This window comes from Tympanuchus pallidicinctus, unplaced genomic scaffold, assembly GCF_026119805.1.
Source record: "Tympanuchus pallidicinctus isolate F22 unplaced genomic scaffold, pur_lepc_1.0 scaffold12, whole genome shotgun sequence".
NCBI classification, from domain to species: Eukaryota; Metazoa; Chordata; class Aves; order Galliformes; family Phasianidae; genus Tympanuchus; species Tympanuchus pallidicinctus.
This window is the reverse complement of record NW_026294637.1, coordinates 7,035,722-7,060,456: the sequence shown is the minus strand read 5'-3', so window position 1 is coordinate 7,060,456 and position 24,735 is coordinate 7,035,722. Positions and strand designations below refer to the sequence as shown.

At 46.9% G+C, this 24,735-nt stretch overlaps 1 protein-coding gene across 7 annotated transcripts in view; it reads left to right on the top strand.

The window, feature by feature from the left end:
* Window positions 1-24,735, top strand: part of NTRK3 (neurotrophic receptor tyrosine kinase 3) — a 182,366-nt gene that overhangs the window by 75,208 nt on the left and 82,423 nt on the right. For all 7 annotated transcript variants that reach the window (XM_052672170.1, XM_052672167.1, XM_052672168.1 and 4 more), the window contains one exon: window positions 20,927-21,115. In XM_052672170.1, the coding sequence (XP_052528130.1) occupies window positions 20,927-21,115 (189 nt within the window). The remainder of the gene's footprint in view (window positions 1-20,926; window positions 21,116-24,735) is intronic.

Genomic DNA, 24,735 nt, shown 5'->3' with positions numbered 1-24,735 from the left:
AAGGAACTCCTGCCTGCTAACGTGCCCTCTTTGTGGCATTACTAGCATGGAGAAGAGCACCATCTCTTTTGTCACCTGTTGGGTGCCATGCTGAGATGCATCAGTTGCTGAGGCATCGCAGCCTTGGGTGCGAGCTTCCCAGATCAGGACCAATGTTTTGGTACCTATTGGTGGTGAGACTGCAGTGGTGCTGGGCGAGTTATAAATTGCTCATGTTCTTTTTAGAAAGGGCAGTCACAAAAGTGAGATAGAGCAAAGTTAATCTATCAGTTTACTGTCAAGCAGGGAATAGATGGTGGGAGAAGAGCATGGAGAAATGTTTCTCTGGGTCAGGATATCCAGATAAGTGTGGTGTTCAGCGTTTCCTCCTGGCTCTGCAGAGTTCAGTTCTGTTTCATCAAAGAGCAGTAGTTACATTTTTTCCTTCATTTTTGGTATGTTCTTAGGTTACTGTTTTTCACACATTCCCTAGAGAAAAAAAATAGCCTTTCTGTACCAAGAGGAAGAGGACAAATTCATAGCTTGGAGAGAGGCAGCCTTGGCCATTGGTGGAGCTTTCTGTGTGAGCATGATGTATGCTCAGAGAGAGAAGGGTGCCTTTCCTGACTCCCTTGGAAGTAGTAATGGTGAGCATGGAACTGTTTGACAATGGATGTGACATCTTGTGTGGCTGTTGTAGCTGGAAAGGTGGACTAAGTATTGGAGTGGGTATGGTTACCTTTCTGGGTGCTTTATGGGGCCTTCAGCTGATGGAGAGCATTGCTTGTGAGCTGCTGCTTGTCCCCGCCCAGGGGACAGGCAGCCTGTTCCAATGTCTCAGCACTCTTTCTGAGCAGAAATTCTTCCTAATATCCAACCTGAGCCTCCCCTGGCACAACTTAAGGCTTGAAGCTGAAAAAAAAAAAACCCACAATAGAAGCTGCTCTCAGCAATCTGAGCAATTAAAATGTCTGCTCTGTGCATAAAAAGAGTCTGATAATAATAATAATAGTGAAGTTAATGAGATTTTGGATGTCTTCACAAACTGGCCTAGGTTTCTGAAGTTCAAAGATGTGTTGTGTGAATAAAGTTGCAGCCCCTATGAATCGTGGAGCACTTCTTCCCTCCCATGTGTTTCAGGTTGTAATGAGATTTGGGCATCCCTGATCGAGCAGGCTGTGTGGAGCATGTCTCATCCCAAGGGAAATATGCATTAGTCAAAACACAGCCCAGGAGGGGCAAGAGCAAATCTGCAAAACATTCTGCCTGCTGCCTCTTGGAAGGAATTCAGAGAGAAGCAACTCAAATGATTAAGGTTCTGTAGGGAATGCATTGTGAGAAAAGATTAAGAAAAAGCTAAATATATAAAATCCACCTAGATGAGAGTGAAGGGGAATTGATCCCAATTGGTGCATATTTAGAACTCAAATAATGGGGAAGCAAAAACATTACCAAGGATGACGGAAGGGCAACTTGAGGTGTGTGGAATCAAGCAACCAAACACCTGTGGGCTACATATTGACATCCTTCTTCTAAAGGCAAGAGCTAAAAGGAGCCTGGGAAGTTTTGGACTGTGCTGTGGTGGGGTGAGGATCCCAAGGTGGTGAATGGAAATGTCCTCACAGAGGTCCCTGTTGGAGGGATGGGATGGAAATTAACTCACTGTGCAGCTGCTCTCTCCTTGGTAAAGGGGTGTTTGTGTTTCCCCCCTACCTCTGCTGTCATGCATGCAATAGCAACCTGGAAGGCATGGTAGGGACTGGCTGCAGTCTCTCTGCCTTGGCTCATTAATTAACTCTTCAGATTAATTTCCTTTCTGATTACTGCCTGATTAATTCCTCCTAACTCTGTGAGACCTCCTCACCACTTAATCCTCTTTATAAGCCCTCAGAATGTGATGCTTGAAGTAAACATCAAGAAGGGGGAAAAAAAAAAAAGAGGAGCAAACATGATGAAACACAAACACATCATCACCCTACCAGGACCAGCACCCATGGGACTGTACTGCAGCACCCTGCACACAGGGATGCACACTCCCCTCTGCTCCTTTTGCCCAGGCATCCTCCCTACACTGCTTTTCCAGCCCTTCTGTAGCAAATGGCATGAAGTCTTGTTGTGCCTGATAATTAGCGACCATATCCCAGCACTTTGCAAAGCAGGCAGGAGGAGGGAGCTGTGTTTAGTTGCCTTCAGTGGCATTAGAGGAGTGTTTTCTTTTCATGGCTTCATTAAAGCAACCATCTGAGCTCATAATACAGCTTTTGATGCCTGCAAGGGCCCATTGCTGGCTGGCAGCACAGTGGGTTGGGCCAGGCATGGGCACACAGCGTCTGGTGCTGTGGGCCAGGTCCCAGAGGCGTGGGGACAGTTAGCAGTCCTGATCCCAAGGGGGTTTTTAATTTCCTTTTTTACTAAAATTCATGAGCATCTGTTCCCAAAGGCCTCTGGATACTTTTATAAAAGTGTAAGTGAAGAAAACATATAGAGGGGAAATGCAGACAACTGAATTGCTGTGCAGGAATGAGGGCTTTCCCCTATCTTTCCTGTATGCCATAAAGCAATGCACGCTTCTGGAAAAACTTAATGTTTGAAGAGCAGCAGCAAGTTTTGGCCACTGTTTTTGAGGAATGTCTTGTAGTTGGATATAAGGCTGTAGTGTGCTCAAGGGAAGACCTAGGGCGTTGCCAGCCTAGTGATTGGGGTGGAACTGGATCATCTTTGAGATCCCTTTCAACTCAAATCATTTTATCTTTCTTTGAATTTATTTACTTTGTGACCTCAACTGAAATGGATGGGAAGAGTGTTTTATACCCAGAAGCAAAACTCGATGTGCCTGATGGGTTCCTTCCAACGTGGGGTATTCTATGATTCCCTGGAAACTTTCTTTTTGTTTCATGGCTGAACAGTGTCTCGTCTGTAAATGTGACCTAAACTAATGGGTTTGGCTGAAGCGCCAAGGAAATTAAATTAAAAAGAAAAAAAAAAGTATGCAGATATAGGCATGGGCAATACTTTGTTTCTGTGTTGACTGACAGCACAAGCAGAGCTTTCAGGTCACGCATCATTCCCAGCCTGCAGGCTTTGCTGCAATAGCCTTGTGCAGCTCTACCCCTGTGCCCTGCCTGTGGTCATGATACCCAAATCAGCCCTTAGATCTGCTGCTTTGCATTGTCCCTGCTGGAAACACGCTGCTCTGGCTGATAAAGGAGATTGAACTGTACACAGTGAATATGTTATTCTTGTATACATGGCATTCAGCACAACCCTGATGGATTACTGAGGTATAACACACACTGGCTTGGGCAGGCTGCAGCTGGTAAGCTCTGGCTGTGAAGTCACTTGGGCCAGTGTTTGTTTTTCTCTGATGTCACTGCCTGTAAAAGATATTGCCTTCTGGCTGCGTGAGCTGCGTTCTGCGTGGTGTGTGACAAATCAGGGCTGTGCTCTGCTGCTTTGGCTTGGGCATGAATAATTCTGAAAAAATAGCTTGGAGTTCCTGAATTGCAGGAAGGGATTAATGGTCAATTTTGGCTACTTCTGAGATGGTGAGGTGATTGCGGGGTCAGGTGGAGAAGGCATGGGACCCTCCTGATGCACCATCCCTCTGACATTCCTGCAGAGTAATAGTGTCACGTTTCTTCACCTCTTTCTGTGGCTCACCCCAGTACTGATACATGCATTTGGGTTGTACTGCCCTGAGAGCTTAGAATCCATTAGAAGAGCAGTAAGATCTCCCAGTCCAAACCCTACCAACCCACAGCATGCCCACATGTCCCTCAGTGCCACATCCCCACGGTTCTTGTGCACCTCCAGGGATGGTGACTCTATCACCTCCCTGGGTAGCTGTGCTGCTGCATCACCATGCTTTCTGAGAAGAAATTTCTCATAATATCCAACCTGAGCCTCTCTTGGTGCAACTTAAGGCCATTCGCTCTTGTCCTGTTAGCTGAGCTTCAGGCCACTTTGGGGGGAGCCTGTACTAAATTACAGCAAGCTGAAAGCCTGCAGGAGGACTTCTAACGGTGGGGGAGATCCCCAGTGATTTGTCTGGACTGCATCATTTGGATCAGGTGATCCACTCTTGCAAAGGGGAGAAAGGAGAAATTTGGATATTCTGGTTATATCCTGAAAATCTCGCCAGAAGCTGTTGGAACGCAGTTTGGTGGAGCAGCGCTGGCACACTTTGTTGTTTCCTACGCAGCCTGGAAATAGGAGCAAGAGGGAGATGAAAGCCAGATTTGCAAGGAAGGTGCTAATTCTGGGGGAGAGGGGAAATAGACTGAAAAGGATAGATGGATTTCCAACTCCTGCACATGATCCAGATATGCACATAAATTATGCTGGATGAAGCTGTAGTTTTAAAGAGGTATTGCTGCCAAACTCCTAGAAAAGATGCTTTGGTGCCCAAGGGAATTTCTCATTTTGTCAGGTGACCATGGGGTGAACACATGATCCTTTATGTACTGTGCTGTATTGAAACCTCCCACTCCCCCCCCTCTTGGGATGCTTCAGCTCTGTAAAGATGACTTAGAGCATGAAGGAGATGGAGGCAATATCATTTGCAATGTGCTAGCCACCAACCCTTTTCGATGTCTCTATTTACTTCTAAAGAATGTATATGTATTTGCTGTATGGTCCAAAGCCAGACCAGTCTGTAAAAGTCAGCAGGAGAAGTCAGCCAGGTTTAGAGAGTGTGGAAAATGTTCTTTTCCTCAGGATTAAACCCAAGCAAACAAAAACCTCAGGCGACTTGAAATCCGATGCTGAGACAGGCGCATGCACGAGCTTCATTGCTGCAAACTGAATAATGCCCTCCTTCATCCTGAGCCCAGCTACTGGCCTCGGATGTCTGCTTAGCACAGTGGGCTCTTGTTGCTGGAGACAGCAAAATAGGAAAGATGGGAAAAAGTGCATGTATCTAAAATAGTAATAATAAAACCGTGGTACCTTAGACATTGCTGAGATACTTGAGAGAGGCTTGTGAAAGGGGGTGGTTTATGAGCAGAATGTGCACTGGGGACCTTGAGCTCCTATAGGGCTCCTTTATTTATGCTTTTTATATGTAAAGACTTTAGTTGGTATCTTAGGGTTGCCTCTTCTTCATCCCTTCTAAATAATTGCTTCCAAACGAGGCAGTGTTTGCTCAGGTAGAGACCTTTGTAGCTACAGTGTCATGTTAATTCCATAACAGAAACTGAAAGCTGCATGTGTGGCAATTTAGCATTATACGGCATCATCTGTAGACTCAAACTGTTGAGCTGTGAGATGTGCAGCCTCGTAGGGCACAGTAGTGTGATATTTTAACTAATTTTGTGGAGAAAGGCTGTTGGTTCCAACATAGGCTCTGAAAGTTTGTGTTGTGGCATTCTTTGATGTCTGTAGAAATGCTAATGCTTGGCAGAACTTATTTTCTTAGGAGTTTGTGGATAGAGAATAGCTCAAAACTGCCAGCTAGTAGGCAGCTGGGCGTGAATGGAAGAGCTGCAGCTGTATGAACCACACACATCAGCAAGTTGTGGTAGACTGATGTTCATCTACCTGCTGCTAACAGCATGGCTTACCTTGTGATGCAACTTCCCAGGGGAACTGTAGTCTCTTATGTATGAATTTGCTGCAGCATAAGCTCCTAGGCTGAGGGTCAGCCCTGGATCCACCCCTCCTTGTGTTTCTGAAGGGCAGAAACATGAGGCTGGGTGGAAGGATCCTGCTGGGCAGCTCAGAGCTTTGCCCGTAGAGAGCTGTCTCAGCAGCATCGTATGGAACACTAAATTCTTCTTCTCTGTCACGTCATTGCTTTATGTGCTTCTCTCAGGAAAAATAAAAAAAGAAAAAATCAGTCAGGAAGGATTGATAATTTATAAGTTGGTTTGGATTTTTCATTCTCCAGGGAAGAAAACAGAAGAATAAGGCGGGAGGCAAATGCCAGAAGTGAAGGAGTATGTGGGACGTGGAGCTGAGAACTAGCTCTCTTGTCTATGGGGTCTGAGCACCCATATTAGTAAGGGGATTGGTTTCCTGCTGACCTTGCAGCTGGATAAGGAGTGAGGGTACAAGTTGTGGATGTGCCTGTTGGAGGAATCAGGGGTGCAACCTGGAGGCACTGGGGGGCATCAACCTCAGCAGAGTTATCTGTGTGTGGAGGGAGCAGAGCAGTGCTGGGTTTGTGCACTTCTGCGTGCACAGAGAGCTGTGGAAGGAGAGAGATGTGACTAGGCAGGTAGAAGGAGAAAGCTGGGTCAGCTGCCATCCTGGTTTACACCAGAAAAGAAATACCCTCTGGCAGCATATTCTACTCTTCTGAGCCCGCACCCTCCCTGCACGCCTGCTGTCACAAATGTCCCCATGCACACAGGGACGTATCCTCCTGCCCACCTTTGCCAGCTGCTGCTGACTCTGGGCACGCATCTCATCTCCATCCCACCCCATCACCTCTACCAGATCCTCCCTGAATTACAGCAAGGGCATGAGAGGAAGGGGCCCATCTGCCCTGGGAACTGCTCTACTTTGAGAATTTGGGGGAAAAAAAGAAGAACCATTGCCTTAAAGCAGAGAAAAAATTGGCATCTTTATAAAGATACGTGGGACAAGAAGACGTGCTGCTTGGGTGAATAAATGCTGTAGATAAGTACTTAAATACTGATACCTATGTTGGTTGGTGGATGAAATCTGGTACAGAGGCGTGGATGGCATCAGTTGCTTTTGGAGAGACAAACAGTCATTACATTGCCCTGCTCCCTCTCTGAACTGTTTGCCCCTTCACGGTGCCTCTGACAGAGCACTCGTTTGCATGGTGAGTTGCTATTTTTCCTTGGGAAGGCTGATTTCTGGTCTCCATTCTCTGCAGCTTTCCAAGCATTGCTTTGCCAATTTGGAAGAGAGGACTCAGTAAAGCCATGCACACCCACTTATTAAAAAACACGAAAAACAACCCAAACAATATTGAAGCTCTCTCCAGCTCTGCTTCTGTGCATTTCTTGTCCAGCAGGATGAGGAGAGCTGGGCTGGGGCTTCCTACCAACTCCATTCCTTGTGTCCCTATTGGAAACTGCAGCATCCTCTGTGCCACCGCCTCTGCCTTGCAGGGTTTCTTGCTTTAGCAGATGGTGTAGAAATGCAAAACAAAGTCTCAGAGTGGACTGTTGACACCCTCCCTTGAGGTTGTTCAGAAGTTGATTCAAATAGTCTAAATTCATCCTGAATGTTTCAAAATATGCTTTGGAGAATTTGGCAGGGATAGTCTGGAAAACTGGCTGGCTCCCAAAGCTTTCCTGTTACAGATACTCCTGCTTGAGTTTTCAGCTCTTATGCTTCTATTCATGACCTGAAACAGATTCACAGTAGTTAACTAAACTGCTGAGAGGCTGAGGGTTGTGGGATTTTTGTCAATTCCTAGAAAGACTCAGGCGTTTAGCTTGGTTTTAGAAATGGCAAAAGCTGGCGTGGGCGATGCTTCTTCAGAAGTTCTATCTTCTTTCTGACAGATGACTTCTACTGTATCTGCCTTGGCTTTGTGATACAGGCAACGCTGGTCTGTCCCACTTGACTCAGTGTTACAGGAAATAGTTGTTGCTAGATGATCACAGAATGGTTGAAGTTGGAAAAGATCACTGAGGTCATCTAGTCCAACTGACTCACCAAGTCCACTGACCATGTCCCTCAGTGCCACATCTCCACAGCTCTTGGGCACTTCCAGGGGCAGTAATCCCCCCACCTCCCTGGGCAGCCCATGCTGCTTCATCACCACTCCTTCTGTTATTTTATTCTATATAGCAGTCTCTCCATAGGCAGGAAACTTTCCATCCTCACCCACCAATGCAAAAATTCTTTACCACTTCACAACCCAAATGCTTGTTAGCTGAGAAAGGCCATGACCTGACCATGTTACGAAGAAAAAACTCCCACCTTCAAAGTTGTGACTGAAGATGTGAGTAAAAGGTGAAAAAATACCCCTTTCCAAGCTACGTTGGTTTGTGGGGCTACCAGAGGCTGCACTGAGAGCTCTGTTTAAATATAGCAGAGCTATGCAGCACCCCCGCGTGCCGGACACTCCGGCTGTTCCCAATGTGCCCAACGAAGAACGTGGTGAAGCAGTTTGTTCTGGCTGCTGCTCGGCAGCAGATGCTCGCTATCTTTATGCATCGCCCTTGTGAGAAGTGCGTAGGGCTGGACAGCACTCACGGATCTTCTGGTGAAGTTCTGACTCAGCCATAAATGAAAATACCAGGCTGATTACTTTGGGTGCTATCGCAAGATGGGATTTTATATATAGTGCCCTCAGAGCAGCTCTGGCTAGCAGAAATCCTTCTGAATCCATGTCTTGATTTATGGTTTCTCATTGGCCATCCTCACTAGAAAGTATACTTTTGGACTTGGGGTCCTCTAGTCTGTCTTGCCATCACAGAATCACGGAATTGTTTGAGTTGGAGTGACCTTTAAAGGTCATTGGATTATTCCCCTGCAAGGTTGCTCAGAGCCTGGGGCAGCCTGGCCACACATCCCACCTTTCTCTCACCTCTTGTTCCACTATGGCTGCAAATGAAAGGAACTTCTCTCTGCACTCTGCTGCTAACAGGGCTGCAGATTGATGGCTTCTGGTTGCAAAAACACTTGTTATGGGCTTGACAGGCTGCTCAAGGTTGCCTGATGTTGCAGGGCAGAAACGGAGGGAGCCGGTGAGATGCGTGCTCGCACTTTATGGCCCTCCTGGTGGGACCGGTAGGCGGCCTGGCATAGCAACCGCTCAGGGCATTTACTAAGAGATTTATGAGTTTGTAATTTTCTGAGGCCCTGAAGCAAAAGTGTCTTTAATTAAATTTTGATTCTCTCCCCTCTTTCTCCCTCCTCTGCCTTCACCCTCCCCATCCCATCCCTGCCTGCGGTTTGTTTACTGAGACCCAGCAAAGCTCTCGGAAAGCAGGTAGGAGTCTCTGAGCAAAGCCAGGAAGAGCAGAGGATGGCAAAGCAAGCAAACAGATGGCAGATATGACACAGCAGCCCCCGGCCGGCTGTGCCAAGCTCGGGGAGGGTTCTGTGATGCAGTTCAAGGGCCCCTCAGTAAGAGCTTCCTGCATCCCTTTACTCCAGCCGTGGATTTGGCAAGGTGTCTGGGGGAGTGATGGCCAAGCTGTGTTCTGTGCTCTCCTTTGCCCGGTGTGCAGTTCTTGGCACTGTTTAGGGCTACCTGGAGTGTGTGGGTGTTGTGGACGAGACAGCCTTATGCTGCTCTGCAATGCCTTGCTGCTGCCTGCCTGCGTTTTCAACCATCCGTTCACGTGGGGAGCATGAAATTAAAGGAAAACAGAGTGTTCCCGTTCATAATTATTTTGTTTTTCTTTAAAAGGAAGTTGTGGGCGTGCTGTCAAGGGGTCTCCCAGAAAATGCTGCTTGGGCATTGCCTGTAGTTTCCCCCTGTGCCTGTCTTACTCTGTGATATCCTTCTCAGCCACTGAGTCAGTGTCAGCGTCCCTATCCAGCCACGTGCTTTCAGCCCTGTGAATAGATTTCTATCAACCCACTCAGCCCTAAAGAGCTGTAGCTAAAAGGCTTTGGAGACATAATTTTGTCTGCATAGCAGTAGCGACAATTTCTTTGAGAGAGGTAGGATGAGAAGTGGCTCTGTTCCACTAATTCTGCACAGACTTGATCGTTGCTTCTAGAAAGCCACTTGATTGAGGTCCAGGTGCTTCCACCACCTCCCTTCTCTGCTGTCTACACCTCATGCTGCCCTCCAGCTGCATGCTTGCACTACTTGCACTCTCCATCCATGCTCTGCAGGCTGCTGCTAACCCAGTGGTGGTCTCTGGGTGGCTGAATGTGGGTTTGGTAGGGTCTACTCTGGGATGCTCTGGCAGGCTGAGGTGGGCTGTGTGCTAGCTGTGCCCAGCCTGGAGCTCAACAGACATCATAGAATGGCTTGGATTGGAAGAGACCTTAATGGTCATTGAAGTCCAACCCCCTGCCATGGGCAGGTTGCTCCCACCAGCTCAGGCTGCCCAGAGCTCCAGCCAGTCTGGTCTTGGGCACCTCCAGGCATGGGGCGCCCAGAGCTACTCTGGACAATGAGCTGGTGTTGATGGAACATGAGCTGATCCCTTCTAGAAAGCTGCCAGCACTGTTCAAACTCTCTTTTTCCTTTATTTTATTATTTTATCTTATTTTATTTTATTTTTTCCTCTGCTCACCACGTTGTGGGCGAGGATGTTGTTTATCCAACTTGCTCCTTCCTACACCCTCAGCGGTGCAGATGGAGGAGCTGCATGAGCTTCACTCATCTCCAGGTCTGGCTTCCCAGTGTGGATGCTTTGTCATTTCTCTCATCCAGAGCTACAAATCCCTCAAGCAAGGGATGTGCTTTGGGACACAAGGTGTGGGGCAGGGGGACAACACTTAGACATGTAAGTAAATGCCATGCTCTGCCCTTGTGGATTGCAGGCTAACACGAGGCAGTTTCCCTCCCACCTGCCTGCAGGATGCTGGGGAAGGAGCTGGGGTAGGATGTGAATTATGTTGACGATTTGGCTGGTGATGGCTCTCCTCTTACACTTTAAACACTGGCAACTGAGATTGTAAAAATCAGCAGAGTAAAAACCACAATCTGAAAAGCCTGCTTTAATATCCCTCCGTATTGTCAAGCTATTGCTGGTGCCAGCCACACGCTGGGCAACTGTTTTGATGCCCAATCTCTTGCATCCTTTCCTGAGTCCTTTTCAATAGAGTTTTCCCCTTCCTCATGCCTCTCTTCTGGCTGTTTGTTTCAATTCTGCAGCCTCCAGGCCTGGCAGCACGTCCGGGTGCCTCTGGTCTCACGTGGAGCTATGTATGACTTGTCCCTGTTCTCTTGCTGCCCGCGGCAGCGTGTCCATCTGGTTAACTCCCACCTTCGTTCCTTTTCTGAAGCTGTTCCATCTGCATGGCTTCCTCCCTGGTATCTTCTAGCCAGAGGCTTCTTCCAAGTGTTTCTCTTGCTTTGCCCCAGGCCATGACCACTGCTGGCACAAGGAGCTATATTCTCATGATAGTTTCAGGGCTCTTCTCCCTTTAAAGCTCCCTTTCTTTGGTGGATGCTGCTGGTACCTGCAAAATATCTAGGCTGGTATATAGCAGTTTCTTTTATGCCAGTGTCATGGTTTGGAGGTGTAGAGGACAGAGGTGGAACTGGGGTGATTCCAGCATGGGAGCTGGGAGGTACTCCCAACCTCCTTGGGCACCTACTGGAATCGGTGAATGTTTCATGACTGCAGAGCAGGCTGCTTGTTCGAGTTGATGTTTTACATTCTTACTGCATTAAAAAAATCTCTTGTCTTGAAAAGACAAGAGGATGGTAAGAGGCAGAGTGATTCTGGTTGGGCACTGGAGAATTGGCAGAGCAGGAAGGTGCTGAGAGGTGCAGTGTCTGGGGCAGAGCGCCTAGCGATGCTCTGACAGGTGCTGCATTTGCTAGTGCTGGTATTTAGATGCAAGCGATGCTCCTTTCTGACCTCTGATGGTAGCCACGTCTGTGTCTGTAGCTTAGCATTGAGAAGGTGAGCGTGCAACGCTTTTTATAAAGGGAAATTTCCTCAGGCCTTGGAGGAATTAATCATTTTATATGCTGGACTCTTGCCTTCTGACTGATCTATCTGAATTACAGATTAACTGGCAGCGTGGGGATGGATGAATAGTTCTCTATTTTCAATGAATACTTCTCTAATATATTAAAGGGATTGTTTGGGCTGGTGTATAAATAACGTGGCAAGTTGTTGAGATGGGGAGCTGCCCTGTGCCCCTCTCCCCATCTCCAAGCCTTTCATCCCCTACTTGCTTGGTTGAACTAGATGATCTTAGTGCTGTTTTCCAACCTTAATGATTCTACGACTCCTTGGTTTGCACTTCCTGCCTATAGGAGCCCTCTCAAACCCGATGGTGGTCCCAGAAAGGCAGGCGGAGACCTTGAGCTGGCAATACTCTGCAGATGTGCTGCCAACTCCTGGAAAGCTGTAGCTTCAGAGCCTGTCTCTAGGGGCCTCCTCTGTGACTTTCAAGCAAGCCACCACCTTTATGACCAAGGAATATAAATTTTAGGGTAGCACCTGGAAGGGAAGCACCAGTTCATAGATGCTGTGATTGATTTTAGGCAAGCCAGGGCTCGACTCCTACAACATAAGTTTATAGTAAGCTCTGGCAAACCTGCAAAACCACTATTTTTACTTTTATATTTTTAATTATTATTTTTTTAATGTGATTTTTCTTGTCTGTGAATGCTGTTCCCTGGGCTTACAAAGAAGCTTGGCAGCACCAATGTTGCTGCTGAGCCTGAGGAACACCTGGGCTGCCCAAACTGCAGCCCCGTGTCTGTTCCCACTGCTCAGCAGCAGGGAAAAGGATTTGTGAGTTTGTTTGTGGATATTTCTGACACGGATTTTATATTCCAGAAGAGTCTCATAATATCACAGGAATAGATTCAGGATATAAACTGCTATACAAGTTAAACACGTTTTGCTTCTATAAGGGACGCACTATTTGTCTTAGGATAGAATAAATCTGAGAGACTGATGTCACTGCTGGGGATCAACATGAGGGGGGCTGGGGAAGAAAGGAAAAAAGAATTGATGAGCTTTCTGAAAGGAGAAGAGTTTTTAAATGCTCGTTGTTCTCACATGTGAACTAAGGTAAAGTGTGGTCGCAGGGGTTGGCTTTTATTATTGTTGTTGGCTATATAAGGATTCCTGTGTGTTGGCCTGAAAGTAAATATCATGGGCCTGACTTTAAGCTTGGGTCTACAAAACTGTGCTTTGAGCAGATGCAGTTGCTCTCTTGCTGGCAGGGAGTAGGCATCACTGTGTCCATGGGAGGTGAACCCATTCCATTGCTGTGTGCAGCCTCAACTGCTTGACCATAGAATCATACAATGGCTTGGATTGGAAGGGACCTCAAAGATCATCTGGTCCCAGCCTCCCTGCCGCAGGCACAGTTGCCAACTGCTGGATCAAGCACTGGATGTTTTCATAATAATTTCATTTAAAAACAAAAAGGTAAAAAGGTCAGAAGTTGACCAAAAGCCAACAATCAAAACCTTTTTTTTGTTTTTGTTTTTGTTTTTGTATTTCTTCTGAAAAATTAAGAGCACTTTTAATTGCTGCATGAGAACCAGATGGCAGTGCTGACCAGTTTCATGGTCCAACAGGAAAAGAAAAACAGTAACGCAAAGCAAAGACAAAGCGTGTATTGTGCCAGGTATTTTACATTTTGAGCACTCCCTCCGTTTGCAACCTCTGAGCAATGCAGAGCAGGGCGTTTATTTATTTTTTAATGTGTGATTTTTTATCTTGACAGAATATTAAACCAAAATAAGGGAGGCCTGAAAATTAATGTCCTGTAATGACAGCACAATCCCTCGGGAATCTCATAAATCGGATATTTGGAGAGGGGATGTGCAGCTCCCTGGGTTTGCAGGGGCTCTGGTTACTGCCGGACAAAATCAACCTCTGCAGGGCTCCAGGGATAAGGCCCTGGTGTCAGCACAAAGCGATGTGGCTCTGAGATAGCCTTGTCAGGGTAATTGATCCTGAGCCTTTGCCTTTCCTGTCAGGGCTGCCTGTCTCCTTACCCATAATCCCCGCCACTTTGATGGCCAGTCAGGAATATGGGACTTGGCCCAGTTGTGTGTCCATCCAATAACATTATGAAATTGAGAGCGACACTTCCATTGGCACTAATCTCAGTAAGAGATCGGAGCCAGAGGACGAGTGGTTTGCTTTCATGGCGGTTAAGCTTTCCAAGTAGATCAAGACAGCCCAAGACTGATCTGGCAACAGGAAGGGGAGCGGTGAGAGGGGGATCCAGGCAAGGAGGTTGATGAGGACATACATGATGCTTACTAACTAGAGCTGGTCTAGGCAATGGTCAGAAAAATCCTTTGGGTAGGAGCAGTTTCATCTGTTGCCTCTGAGGCCTTCAGTAGCTCTTGATCGATATTTTAGTGTTTCCCAGCGCACGTAGTACCCTTGGTCAGTGGGCAACAGGTGTGGTGGAACTGGTGGTGAGCCCATCCGCAGGGCGTTGCTGATGGCCCCTTTGCTAAGGAAGGAGCTGGATCCACGTTGAGCGGTTAGGCAGTGCTTCCCAAAAACTTACACACAGTGTTGGCTGCAGTGTCGAAGGTGACACAGTTGCCACAGCCTTAACAGCTCATGCATGTTCTTTGACTGGTCCGACTGCAGAATAAGATTGAGGAGCAAACTTCTCCACTTCAAAACTTCAAAAACCACCTCTGCTTTCTGCTCCATCTTGCAGTTTTCAGCCAATGTCTGGTTTGAGATGAGAGGGAGAGAGAGCATCGCCTCAGTGCTGAGTCCTGAAGCTCTGCTGAACTGCAGTTTACAGAAGCTGACCCCTTGATGCCTAGCCGGGAGCCCTTTCTCCAGCCTCATGCTGCATTTGCACATTCACCATTCACCCAAGCAAGGGCTTGGGGAATATGTTTATCAGTTTGTCACAGTCTCTCCGTGCAGTGGCTGGGGGCCAGGAGGAAGGATAAAAACCTTGGGTTGATTATAAATTGGAAATGTGGATAGAAAATGTGCGTGCTGAGCAGGCAGCACTGGGTGCTTATGTGGGGTATCTTCGCTGTTGGGTGCCCATGAGAAAGAGGAACGCTATGGGGCTATAAACACAGCCATGAGGTGCTAAGAGTACAGGGATAGTATATGCTGCTGCTTCCTCACCTGTGTCCTCATATCAGTGTCCCTGCGGTGCATCTGAGCACTCCTAGATGCCCATCAAACCTAAGCAAACAGTAAGGGATGCCGGAGAGTGAACATCTCCCTTCAAGCCAGGAAGGCAAGGTTTTGGGGTGGGAAAGGGCTCGGCCCTCCTGTAGACAAGCTGTAGGAAATGCTGCAGTATATAAAGTGCATCTTGCAAACAGAAGAGATTAGAGAGCTGATATGATGTTATTCCGATTGATTTTGCTGTTGTATTTATACCTGGAGGTAAAGAGCAGACATACTGGAAATCAATCGGCCCTGTGCTCTTCCCCACTCCCTTTGCAGTGGTGTTTGAATGAAATGCTTATATCATTTTTACGGCGTGTCTGTGATAGGGATGAGTGAGCCAAGAGATTAACGGGCGCTGCTGTGGCCTCTACCCAGCTGCCTGGCTTGCTCCTCGTAAAGCCCATGCTGGAGCTCAAGGTGCCCCTGAGGTGGAAGTTGGGAGGCTTGGTAGGAAAACACCAAGAGGCAAAGTCAGGAGGAAAGGCTGAGGGGGAAATGTAAACGTGGTAAGCTGAGAATCCAGGGTAAGGCTGCAGGTCTGCTACCCAGCAGCCACTCAGCCATCATCAGAGTACATCCAGAATCCTCCACAGGCCAATGTGTGTTGCTCCTTCTATAACACTGAGAGGGATTTCTCTGCAGCTGTTGATGTGCAAGACCCTGGCTGGGTCCTTGTATCTCACGGGGAACATGCAAGGGACTCCAGAAATCATTTTCTGAGCTGTAAATGAGGGAGATCAGATGGGGTAATGATGGAAGGTGACTGGATATTGTTTGTGTAACCAATTCTTGCCAGGTTATGTGAGCTCTGAGGAGAAGTGCTCAGTGCACCTGGGCTGGGAGCTTTAACCTAGACGCAAACATTCTTGCACTGCCTTCCTGCCAGAGCTGGTTGGCTTTGCTGTCACACATGGGCCCCGCTTGTGGGATACCTTGCTTTTTAATTATCAGATTGTCTCATCATTTTTACTGCAAGCATTTCCTGTTGCCTGATCTGCTGAATTTATGCATTTGTGCCATCATGTGCACTGACTTTACATTTTGTACGATTTGATCTTAATGTTTCCGTTCCTGACTGTGAGTATTACAGGATTTGTGTCTAAGGTCCATAAACAAACCCGGGAAAAGGGGGGAGGGCTAAAAAAAGAAACAGGCATGGGAAGATGGGGAAAGGCTTGGGATCTCCTCCACCACTGGGGCTGGGTATGATGCTCCATGCTGGTAGCTGGTATGGGCAAGGGGATGCTGAGCCTTTCTCAAGGTGGAGATCAGCTGTCACTCAGAGGAAAAGGAATCTGGTGATGGACAACCCAACACTTGGAAGGACATCCCCAGGGATGAGAAGTGGTGGCTTTTTCCCCTTATAGGAGGGCAAGGAATGGCTGGAGCCCACAGCAGCCTGGCTCCAAGCAGGTCCCTGCAAGTGCTGCCTTGGCCCCATGCCTGCATCTGCCAATAAATATTAAGGAATTGATTTCCTTTTGTTTGCCTTGACAGGACAAGGCTCTTTTTATGAGACAGTAAATGTGATCTCGCTCTGAGCATGGCCAGAGTTTTAATTGTATTTGTTGTGCTTTCACTTATTGTTTTATGAGTTTCAGTTCTCTTCCTTGCTGGTGCAGAGAGCAGCCCTGGGGGACTGTTTGATTTCAGCTCCAGCAAAAGGTTGGAATTTTTTAAACATTTTGTTTATTTGCTTCTGAGGAGCTGAAGTTTGGGTCTTGTGTCTGTGTCATAAACAAACGTGTGTGTGTGGATGGATAGGTCTGAGTCCTGTTTTGGGATTGTGTGCTGGCCCTTTGAAGAAGAGCATTTAAGATGAAGATCAGGGAAATATGGAAGGGCGAACAGAGGCTTGAAATCAGAGGAGGAGGGGATTTTGTATATAATATATATTGGAGTTTAATGAGGTCTGCTTCAATGCTGCTATACAACGCATGGTGACCCACTTTACCAGGAGAGCTTTTTTTTTTTTCTTCCTAGTTATGGGTCATATACAGTTCCTAATTAAGCAAGTTAATTATATGGCTCCTTTATATCACACAGGCAAATGCGGACGGCACAATTATCTCTCGCAGTGATCATTTTTGATCAGAAATGACGTTCTGACCGATAGCTCCTGGATGCATGGCTGGAGGGAGGGGGATTGCTCTGGTCCTGTGCTGTGTGCATGGCCTGGTGTACGATGGATTTGTCCTTTGTGGAAACCACATGGAGGGAGCGTAGTCCTGGTCCTGTGCTGCTCCATCCTTCCCTTCGTGGGCTGGCAGAGCCCCTGCAGCAACCAGGGTTATCTGTCCCAGTGCTCAGCCATGCATGCTGCTAGGCATTAGGGGAGGCATTCAAACCCGGATCTCCTTCAGTGCAATTTAAACCTATTATTTCTTGTTTTATCCCCAGTGGACGTGGAGAACAGCTATTATACTTCTCTTTGCTGCAACCTTTTACATATTTGAAGGCTGTTATCACGTGTCCCTGCAGCCTTCTTCTCTCAACACAAAGCATAATTCTTTCAGTTTTCCCCTGGAGGTCATGTTTTCTACACCTTCCATCATTTTTGCTACTTTGGAGAGGTTACTGTGATAGCAAGCTGGAGTTTTTGTTGTTCTTCACCTGTCTGCCTTGAAGCATTCATTACGTTACAGATCTGTATGAAGTGACCATTATCTTATCTTCTCTAATCTGTGGTTATTTATAAAATCTGCTATATTCCCGAGCCTGCATTTTATCAGAAAGTGTAGCTCTTAGCCTTGATAAATAATTTACCATTATGATATGATCATGCAAACAAGGGCTCCTTAAGCTATTTATTATTATTACATGCTTTATTTTTCTTAAGTAACAAGTTGTCCATGTAACACCGTAAACGAGCCAGAAGATTCATAGGCATAGACTAAAACAATAAATAACTTATTTCATAGTGCTTCCAGACAGATAGGAACCAAACCACCATGCCAAACTCCAGTTTAGCCACAGGGAAGAGTGGCGAGTAGAAAATAAGAGACATGACATGTTTGATGCTCGGAACGCACAGAAGCTGTTTAAAATATTAGCAAATAGATTCGGAATATCTGTAGTGTGTTTGTAGCACAGCCTGATTTATCCACACAAGAATCTGTTGCACTGCTCTTTAGATGTTAAGTTTCAGAGCAGCTGCAGAAATATTTCATGTAATGCTTTTAGATCTCAGGTCTGTACAAAAGGACTTGCCCCAGACTACCTTTGACTATTATTCTACATTTTTACAGTACAAAACTGGCTTGATTCCTGTGTCCTCCGCCCATTCTTCTGCCAAGTGGAAGATAAACCTAAATCTTAAAAACTGTACTCTTTTCCTACTCCAGTTTTTTTTTTTTTTTTTCCCCTTTAACCTTACTTGGAAAATCCTCTGCTGAAATCAGTGAGAATTCTTCCAAATAAAGCCATTCATCAGCATTATACATCAAAAACTCAACCTCTTTACCTACTTAGCAGCAAAAAATATATGATATTGCCAAGAGAGATTAAAAAACACATTGAAGTGCAAGTAGCTGCCTTATGGTTACAGATAGAAGTTGCAGATAATGGTATATATTTGAGTGTCAGAGCAGTAGTCAAACCTATAGAAGTGATCAGTGACTGCTTGTATCAGTGATGTTTTTGAAGTCTGCCTCAGGCTCATGAAACAAGACTGGTGCTTGTCTGAGATGTGGAGGAGGAGGGCAGTCGTGTGCTTGGGGGGAGCTGGGTCTCATCTGCGAGTGCCAAGAAGTGTTGGAAATGTAACATCTGAGGAGCTGTGACTGTGTTGTATGAGTTAATGCTGCCCAGATTTTTACTCCCATGCCCTTCCCACCATCAACATCATTAAAAATGGGGGAAGCTTGCAGATGCCCTCAGGTCTAAGTTGCGTCTTTAATCCAGTTATACCCTGTTGAGGATACTGGGGAAGAATTTGCTGAATGGTGCATGTCAGGTCCTTACCAACTGTGGATAGAAGTACTTAATGAAATCTTGAAAGCTAAGACACTGCAACTGATGTGGTTTTCTCTTCAGGACTCTGATGATTTTTTTTTTTTCCCAAGACCTCCATGGATCATTGCAAGAACAGAATATCTCTATATGGATTGTTAGCCTTGTGGTGTCCTGACTGCAATTGCTTGGATTTTCCCATTTTTGCAGAAATAGGAAGAGGCAGAGATGGTCATGGAGCATCAGAGTTTGACTTCTGGTTGTCGTAGATCTTGCAAATGCCTTCCACCTTTGATTATAGCTGGAAGACTGAAAGATGGAGTCAAATCACAGTACCCAGTATCTGCTGGGGACTGGGAGTGCAAATATGGATCAACTGGGACATGGTGGCTTTTGCCCTAGAGATGTTGGACAGGTTTGAGCTGTGCAACTAGACATGATAGAAGCTCAGCTGCAGGAAAAAAAAAAAAAAGAAAAAGCAATGGAAAATGTAAAGATCAGACTGGGAACCTGGTTATTGGCATGGAAATTGCCATCTGAACAGCAGGCAGTAGTTGCTGGTGGTGCTCAGTTTCACAAGTACCCAGCCACCTTGGTCATGCCCTACTCCTTCAAACAGAGCCACATCCTTCTAATGTGCGTGCACCAAAGGGACACCAGTGTGTCTTTATGGTCTCTACTCAAATCATTTACACAAATTGGTACTCAGATGATATTTTCATGACTTGTTGTTATGAAGTGTTCCTTGAAGTGCGGAGGTGGCCCCTTCCCATCACAGCCCAGCCAGCAGAGAAGACATGCACCACACAAAACCCAGTCCTTGGGGTTTGCATGTAAATAATTGCCAATGCGGGTGAACAGAAATCCTTCAAAGCACAAATTATCTGTTTACTTTTTGTGTTTGGAGAAATATGGCGTGTGTAGTCCCAACAGAGGCATCTTGTGGCATGAGTTGAGTTTTGCCTTTGCTTCTCAGAAGCTGTAAGCCATGTGGGTCCTAGGATTAACTTAAATAAAAACAAGAACCTACCAGAAAGAATTCACAATAAAGAGAGAGATCTTTTCCTTGTGACTAAGACACCTGCCATGGCTGCCAGGACTCTGCTTATTACACAATAGCTTTATTATATCCCACTTGGAAGAACAAACAATACTTGATGCCTCAAAAATGAGCAGCCTTTAGATGAGGTTAATGCAGGCAGAGTTATTGTGTGCAGCCTGTATTCACCCTGTCCTCCCAGAGACTCCAAAGAGCAAAAAAATGGCCTGAAGACTCCCCTCTTTGTTGCTAGTGGTACATAATAAAGTAATTGTGTAATTAGAAGTAGATTGCTGATGGGAAAGAGGTATTTCCAGTGTGATGTAGGTAAAAGACAGGCCTCTCTGAATAGATTTGAAGCCTTAATGCAGCACCTCTGTTCATCATTGCTTGACCTGCTGGAGGTCCCTGGCAGCTTCCAGGCAGGAGATAAGGAACATCTTTAGCTGAGTGTGTTTTTAACCCCTTGTGAAAGTGTAAGGCAGGTTGCATTGTGGTCTCTTTATCACCCAGCTCCTCAGCATCTTACTTTTACGCAGCATCAAAGGCTGCAGCGGGGATTAAAAGGTTTTGCCTTGTGATGGAGATGTTTGTGTTCTGTGGGGGATGGAAGTGGGTGCTGTGAGGCAGGTGGACCAACCTGGGAGAGCAGCTGGTGGGTGATGCCGGGTTCTGGCTCTGGCTCCTGTGTGCGTGCAGGGCATGAACTGAGCAGGATCTGCTGCAGTACATCATGGATCCCTGTAGGTATCATCCTGATCAAAGGGCTCTGTGTGCAGGGCAGGGTGGGACTGGAAGAGTGGAGACAAGGTTGGTGATGTGCTGAGCAACAAATGTAGGAGTGTGGGTTTGGAGCAGAACAGATAAGTTTGGGAGTAATGTTTCTCTTGTGTAAGCTTGGTATTTTGTCAAGCTCATAACAGCAGAGTGTACAGGCACCAGAGTGACTGCTCTGCCACGTGACAGCACAGGGATGACTTCGTGCAGGGTTCACCTCTGCTGCGTTGCCACCTGTAGTTTACCTTAACCCCTGCGGAATTGTCAGTCTGGTACTTTGGCACCAACAGAGAAAATGTGAGATATGTTTCCTTCGTCGTCATGGGGTGGGACAGTAGGATGGCGGACCCACAGCAATTCATGATCAGCGGGGCTTTTGTGTCACCATTCCCATCTCGTGTCTGACGGATGTGCCTGGTATTCGCAGGTCCCGTGGCAGTGATCAGCGGAGAGGAGGATTCTGCCAGCCCGCTCCACCACATCAACCACGGCATCACGACGCCTTCGTCCCTGGATGCTGGCCCAGACACGGTGGTGATCGGCATGACCCGCATCCCCGTCATCGAGAACCCCCAGTACTTCCGACAAGGTCACAACTGCCACAAGCCAGACACGTGTGAGTGCCCGAGCCGGCTGGAGCCCCCGCGAGCACCAGGGGATGGGCTGGGGGATGGGGGAAGGAGGGTGAGGAGAAAGAGGCTAAGATGACGAGGAAGGAGAGAAGCTTTTTTATTGAGGAGAGTGGGTCTTGGTATGGCTCAGAAACCAAAGTGAATCTCAGGTCTCAGAAATCACAACATACATGTAGGTGCTTCAAAGGAGACTTTCCACCCTCACCTTCACCTCCCTTCACCCTCTCTCCACCACCCACCAGTCACCTTCCCCCCTTGCCTGAAAGTGCCATTCGAAGCTGGGCTCTGCCTCGCTGTGTCCAAGGCATGAGCAGGAGCTGTGGGGTCAGACATGACCCCATCCTGGCCGGGGAAAGGACCTGCCTCCCCTTTCTCCTCCAGCAGTTTCCCAGCTGTGGGGCTGCCTCCTTGGGACAAGGACAAGCTCAGGACACGTGTCCGTAGATGGGCAGATGTGTGGTGATGAAGAATGGTAGGCTTAGAAGCTGAAGGACTTGTTTTCACAGCTTCTGTAAAGCTTTTCTGTTTCTCTGTATAAATCTGGGTTGTGAGCTTGGCTTATTAGGATAGCAGGTGGTGGTAAAGTGGTCCTCTGTTTTGTGCTCCTAAATTCTGAGTGTGAAAGTGCTTGGTAAAAGGATGGTTTTCTGGGAGTCCCTCTCTGTGGGCTGGGTGCAGCCGCCTTGACATGTAGCTCATAGTCAGTAGTTTAGTTTTTCTGTACTTTTTAGCAGCTCTGAGATGCAATGCAGGAGGTGCAGATAACATTCCTCAACTGTTATTGCTCATCCACTTGGCATTTCTTGGTTCCAGGCAGAACCAGATCTAATAACAAAAAAAAAAAAAAAGAGAAAATAAAACAAAAATACCCCAATAATTCCACATCTCCCATGGTCCAGCTGTAAGCAAGGAATGCCACACCGAAATCGCCTCCTGCTCTCCCCTTTGCTGACTCAGGAGTGCAGGAAACATAACTCAGCCCTTGGAAGCACAGCTCTGGGAGGATGCCAACCTCCCACCTGCATTAAACCTTCTGCTGAAGGAAAAGGACCTTCTGCTCCATCGGGGGGGTCGCTGGGGCAGCCCCCCAGGTGCTGTGAGCTGGCCCCAGCTCCTGATTTGTTATCACAGCTCATCAAGTGCCAGAGTGATGGGGTGTATCCAATTAACGCACCCAGCTTTCCCTTTGATTTTCATTTTAATGCACTAAATTTGGTCTGTTTGCAGAGAAGGGGGAGGAGTGCAGTGATTAGGCAGGAGCAGAGAAGCTGAGTGCAGCGTGGTTTTGCTGCGCCGTTAATTACGTATTTTACATTGCTTATAACACCTCATCTCAAAAATGATTTACAAACTGATGGCTTGGGGGGGGGAGGAGGGGAGGAGCGTATATATATTTTTTTCTCTTTCTGCACTTTCATTTTATGCGTCGACCATTTTGGCATGTGGGTACTCTTGCAAGGGTGCAGCAGCTAAGCTGAAAACACAAAAGACTGAATTTTGCACAGAGCAATTACCCCGTGGGTCTCGTTGTAATGGGGTGCAGGGGAAGATGGCCTTGGAGTTTCACAGAGTTGTTTGATGAAGAGCTCAACATGCCATGAGGGACACCTGGAGCTGGAAGGAGCCACAGGGGGAATGCAGTGCTAGCAGTGACTGTGCACATCCTGGAAATCCACAACCAATGGCTCACTTCTGTGCACTGGGTGTCCTGGGGCTCGGAGGGTGATGAAACCAGATCTCAAAGTGAGGTGCTACATTTAAGTGCTAACGAGTCAGATCACAGCTGGATGCTGACAGACTGAAAACTTGTGGGTTTTTTTGGAATTTCTTGCCATTCGTAGGACAAAAACAACAACAGCAACCAGGGCTTGGAGACCTCGGGCAGAGTTGGATTTGGAGTGTGTCGTATTTTAGTCCCTGAGACTTGGACAAAACTTCTGACTTCACTGGTGGCTTTGCTTGAGGCTGGAAAGTTTCATAATTCACCTTTTAAATTAAGCATGCTTCGGGGAGCTTTTGCTGTAAGGGCTTTGTTTGATCTGATGTGCTCTGCTCAACTTAAACCTGAGCTGGAGAATATTTGTTGCTCCTGTTCTCCCTATGGTTTTCTTGCTGAAGGGTTTTTACTTCCATTTGTGCAGAACCTGGACACAAACATTTCTTCATTGCCTGCCATTTGGAGAGAGAAAAACTTTTTTGGTCCAAAAATGCTTCAGCTGAGCCCAGATTGATGGAAGTGTCCCCTCCCAGAGCCTTGCCCATATGCATGACTAGCACTCTCAAACAAAAGCTTTTCATGGCATCCTGGGTTTCTACTATGTATACACGTGTTGCTAAAGCAACATCCTCAGCAAATAATTTCTCCTTCCCACACTCAGCTTTTCTCCTTCCTTCCTCGTGCAATTGTCCCTGTGCTCTTGGACATCATCTGGGTTGAGGACATGCTGATACCCATTACTGCACTGCAGTGAGAAGAGCAAACTCTATATGCTTAATGCAGTATTAATAGTACATTGATGTGATATAGATTTCTGTCACCCTCTATACTACCAAACATTGCTTATCACACAGGGATGACGGATGTTTATTCCCAACCACTTAGCTCTGCATAATGGAATTGCAGCTGAAATATGGAAAGCAGCTCCCTGCCTGTGATTCTGTGCCTAATGCTGTCCTGTGGACCCTTCTCCAGCTAACATGTCATCCTACATGGGGATTTGGTATCCTCCTGTCAGTGGGATGAAGGACTCAGGATTCAACTCCCAGCTGGCACAGGCTGCTGGGGGAGGTGATGGAGTCACTGTCCCTGGAGGTGCTTGAGGACTGTGGAGATGTGGCAGTGAAGGACGTGGTCAGGGGGCATATTTGTGGTAGGTGGACAGTTAGACTAGAAAATCTTAGAAGTCTTTTCCATCTTCAATGATTCTATGATTCTCTTACCCTCTTGCTGCTACTGCCTCATTTAGAGGAGTAGCAGGGATGAGCTGGGCTCAAGATCCTCGCCCCTTCCTATTTAAAGGCTTTTTCAAGAGCCATAGAAGAAACTGCGCTGTCCTGCTTTCTCATGACAACATGTTGAGTCTTTGGGAAGATACTGTCCCCATCCTCACACTGTAACTCCAAGGCAGCGCTGGAGTTTGCAGCCAGTCTCATTTCAGCCACCCTCAGCACCACCTGGAAGGTTAGGGAACCTCTTCCCTGATTCTCATTCCCTAACAGTGAGGACAGAATAACCACAAAGCAATGTCGGGGGCATAACCTAAAATAGACCGTTCCTCCTCTTCTTTGGCAAGTGGAGGAACAACAGAGTGGCAAATCTTCTTGGCAGATGTCAGCAGGACAAGCGACAGGTTGTGAGGAGTTTGCACCTCTCTCTGTTTGGAAATAGAGGAGAGAAGTACAGGGCTTGTTGTAGAGCAAGCACTGTGGACAGAACATCTTAGGATGAAGCCATGCCTTTCTCCATGCTATCCCAAGGTCTAGGGGGTTGATAATGGAAATAAAGACCCAACATACCCACGTTTGTGCCCAGAAAATGGCCACTGGTCTTTGTGGACAAGCAATGTCAGCTCACTGCAGCAAACAGCACGTGGCTGGTGGAAAA